The following is a 3,835-nucleotide window of genomic DNA, read 5'->3' on the forward strand; positions in this document are numbered from 1 at the left end:
TTGAAACAGAGTCTGTCACCTAACCTGGAGTGCAGTGGCAGCATCTTGACTCACCGCAACCTCTGCCTCCTGGGCTCAGGAGATCTTCCCGCCTCAGCCTCTTGAGTAGCTGAGATCACAGGCGTGCACCACCACCATGCCCAGCTAATTTTTGTATTTTTGGTGGAGTCACGGTTTCGCCATATTGCCCAGGCTGGTCTTGAACTCCTGAGCTCAAGAGATCTGCCTGTCTCAGCCTCCAAAAGTGCTGGAATTATGGGCATGAGCCTCCACAGCCACCCTAGAGGTGAACATTTTGATACTGGTTTTGGTTTTCCCACCCCTTAAAACCTAATATGAAGCTTAGGGTTTGAACTAGGATGAGAGACTAGAGATGGGGTAGAACACAGGATGAGAGGGCATGCAAGTGCTTTGTAGTCGAGAAAATGTATTCAATGCACCAGAAACACGGGAATACCTGTGGGACCCGGTGCTTTTTTTTTTTTTTTTTTTTTGCTCTGGTGCGAGGCTAGAGCACAGTGGTGCGATCTTGGCTCACTCCGCCTCCTAGGTTCAAGCGGTTCTTGTGCCTCAGCCTCCCAGGTAGCTGGGATTACAGGCACGAGCCACCACACCCAGCTAATTTTTTTTGTATTTTTAGTAGAGATGGGGTTTCTCCATGTTGGCCAGGATGGTCTCGATCTCCTCACCTCATGATCCACCTGCCTTGGCCTCCCAAAGTGCTGGGATTACTGGCGTGAGCCACCAAGCCTAGCCAGACCCAATGCCTTTTAATGGACCTGGCCATCCCCACAGTACCCAACCATAAATACGAGCTTGTAACAGAGTTCAGCCTCAGAATATATCTGCAGTCTCCAGTATTTATCTAGACTTCCTCCAGTTTACTGTTCTGATCTGATGTTCTTTCTTATCTGGCTGTCAGATCCACTGGGACGTCTAGGAAAAAAATCTGCCACCACCTTCCCCAGAATAAAAGGTCCTGCCCTCCAGCCTCCTCCCACTATGTACAGACATAGAAAATAGGAACAGGCCGGGCATGGTGGCTCACACCTGTAATCCCATCTACTCGGGTGAGGCACGAGAATCTCTTGAGACTAGAAGGTGGAGGTTGCAGTGAGCCCAGATAGCACCACTGTCCTCCTGCCTGGGCTACAGAGCAGGACTCTCAAAAAACAAAAAAGAAAAAGGAACAGCCCCTGGTCCAAAATCCCAGATAAGGTAGATATCACTATTTTTTTGAAACATCAAGTATGAGTTAGCCTGGGTTTATACATCTAAATCTAAAAATGTATTGAACACCTGTACAATTTCGTAAATAATACTCACATTGCCCTGATTGATGAGGCGCCCCAAAGAAAGGCAGGACTGGATTGAACATGGAAAGACAGTATCCCAAGAAGCCAGCCATGAGAGTGATGGTTCCATCTGTGCTACAAGAGTCAGACCATGAGATGCAAGAGCTTTGTGCTGGGGGCCGCCACAGAACAGAGCAGACCCAGAATCCAGGCAACCTTCACTTCCAGCCTGAAGACTTTCCTAGGTACTACGGTAGTAAATGATGGAAAGGCCCTGGGGTTTGGGATCAAACAACTCTTGTTTGAGCACGTACCCCGCCCACAACCCTTCTGCCATTTTACTTAATCTTGCTGAACCTGTTTTCCTTTACCAAAAAAAAAAAAAAAAAAAAAAATACAAGCTGACATAGTGGCTGAACTAATAACTATGTGAAATATGTGAAATGCGCTTTGCAGCAGGTGGCTTTTAAATTAGTGACCAGAAAGCACATACACTGTAAAAATAAATAAATAAATAAAATTTGTTTTTACATTATAAGCCAGTATACACATATAAGTATCTACAATTGAAACAGGGGTTTCATAAAAACTATACTTACTACTTGGGAGTCACTCGGAATATTCTATTGTATTTAATTTTTTATATGCTGATTGCAACTCACTACATTGTTTTCACTCCTAATGGATAGTATTTAAAAAACACTCTTCGAAACCATGCAGTTATCGGTTATTACGAAGATTAGTAAGATTCCCAGGAATGATCTGACGGCTAGGAGTCTTCATTACCAGGGAAACAAAGAAAAAGGGTCAAGGTTATTAGGTCAAGCCCTAGGTAGCCCTGTTGCCAAGGGAACAGATCGGCCACGTCAGGGTTGGTTTACCCTTGGGCTGCAGCCCTGTGGAGAAAAGGAGTGGCCCGTGGGCCTGTCACTCATGCAGAGGGGTAAGCCCGCCTCCAAGTCCGGAAGACCCGGAGGAAGACAGAGATTGGAGGTTCAGGCAGTGACGTAACTTTCTGCCTTAGGTGGCCTTCCGCTCTGGCGGCTGTTGCGACAGGGGTTCAGGGAATATTTACTGGGGCTCCACGCTCCCTCTGCTCTTGGAAGTGCCATGAGGTCAGTAAGCTACGTGCAGCGCGTGGCGCTGGAGTTCAGCGGGAGCCTTTTCCCGCACGCAATCTGCCTTGGAGACGTTGATAACGATACGGTAAGTGCATGCGCACTGCAAGGGACATCCTGGATCTGTGCAGCGACCGGGCAAGGGAAGTGGAAGAGGCAGCCCGGGCGTGCCACGTGAACTTGAGCATGCGCGCTGGGGCTAGTATGGAGCTCTTAAGAGAAAAACTTTATTGATAGCTTCAGTGTCCTTGGTTGGTTTTGTTCCCTGGTTTTGTTTTGTTTTGTTTTTTTGAGACAAGAGTCTTGCTCTGTCACCCAGACTGGAGTGCAGTGGCGCGATCTTGGCTCACTGCCACCACCACCTCCTGGGTTCAAGCGATTCTCCTGCCTCAGCCTCCTGAGTAGCTGGGATTACAGGCGCCCGCCACCACGCCCGACTAATTTTTCTACTTTTAGTACAGACAGGGGTTTCGCCATGTTGATCGGGCTGGTCTCGAACTCCTGACCTCAGGTGATCCATCGGCCTCGGCCTCCCAAAATGCTGGGATCACAGGCGTGAGCCACCGCGTCCGGTCCCTGGTAGTATTTTTTGAGTGGGATACATAGTTTGATCCCTCGGCCTGATTCAGTAACGTGTTCACTGGAGGAGACTGATAAACTGGTGGCCAAGTTTTCTGGATCAGTGTTTCTAAGTTAAGCCTCTTTTAGTGGCGTCACCTCTCAAATCACTTAACTTGGCCGGGCGTGGTGGCTCACGCCTGTAATCCCAGCACTTTGAGAAGCCAAGGCGGGCGTATCCCCTGAGGTCAGGAGTTCGAGACCAGCTTGGCCAACATGGTGAAACCCCCGTCTCTACTAAAAATATAAAATTAGCCGGGTGTGGTGGTACGCGCCTCAAATCCCTGCTACTTGGGAGCTGAGGCACGAGAATCGCTTGAACCCGGGAGGCGGAGTTTGCAGTGAGCTGAGATCACGCCCACTGCACCCCAGCCTGGGCGACAGAGACAGCCTCCGCTTGAGAAAAAAAAAAAAAAATCACTTACCTTTCAAAGCCGTAAAGCGGAAGTAATAATGCCGTTCTGCCTGTGGCTCCGCCCCTCCAAAGACTTCTCTGAGCCTCCTCCTACCCTCACAGAATTAAAGACTCTATCCGTGCTTAACGTAGGCATTAAATTCATGTCTGCGGCTGTTACACTTGGAGCACTCTGCTGGAATAGATTGGGATATTTCCCTGCCTCGCTCTACGGCGGGAGCAGCAATCACCCGCGCAACCCAGTGTTAATAAGGTCCAGTTTCTTCAATGCCTGCCCCATAGTAGATGCAGGTATCTGGTTACTTGTGCTGCATCTTTGTTGAATTACAGAAGTAATCTCCGTCTACCTCCTCTCCTCAGCAGTCGTTCTTTTTTTTTTTTTTTTTTTT

General features: G+C 48.5%; 1 protein-coding gene across 3 annotated transcripts in view; it reads left to right on the top strand.

Annotated features, from left to right (window-relative positions):
* The first annotated feature begins 2,255 nt into the window (after window positions 1-2,255).
* Window positions 2,256-3,835, top strand: part of ITFG2 (integrin alpha FG-GAP repeat containing 2) — a 15,571-nt gene continuing 13,991 nt past the window's right edge. For all 3 annotated transcript variants that reach the window (XM_017546049.2, XM_017546047.2, XM_017546046.2), the window contains exon 1: window positions 2,256-2,501. In XM_017546049.2, the coding sequence (XP_017401538.1) occupies window positions 2,406-2,501 (96 nt within the window). In that variant the 5' untranslated portion in view covers window positions 2,256-2,405. The remainder of the gene's footprint in view (window positions 2,502-3,835) is intronic.

This window comes from Cebus imitator, unplaced genomic scaffold, assembly GCF_001604975.1.
Source record: "Cebus imitator isolate Cc_AM_T3 unplaced genomic scaffold, Cebus_imitator-1.0 Scaffold187, whole genome shotgun sequence".
Lineage (NCBI taxonomy): Eukaryota > Metazoa > Chordata > Mammalia > Primates > Cebidae > Cebus > Cebus imitator.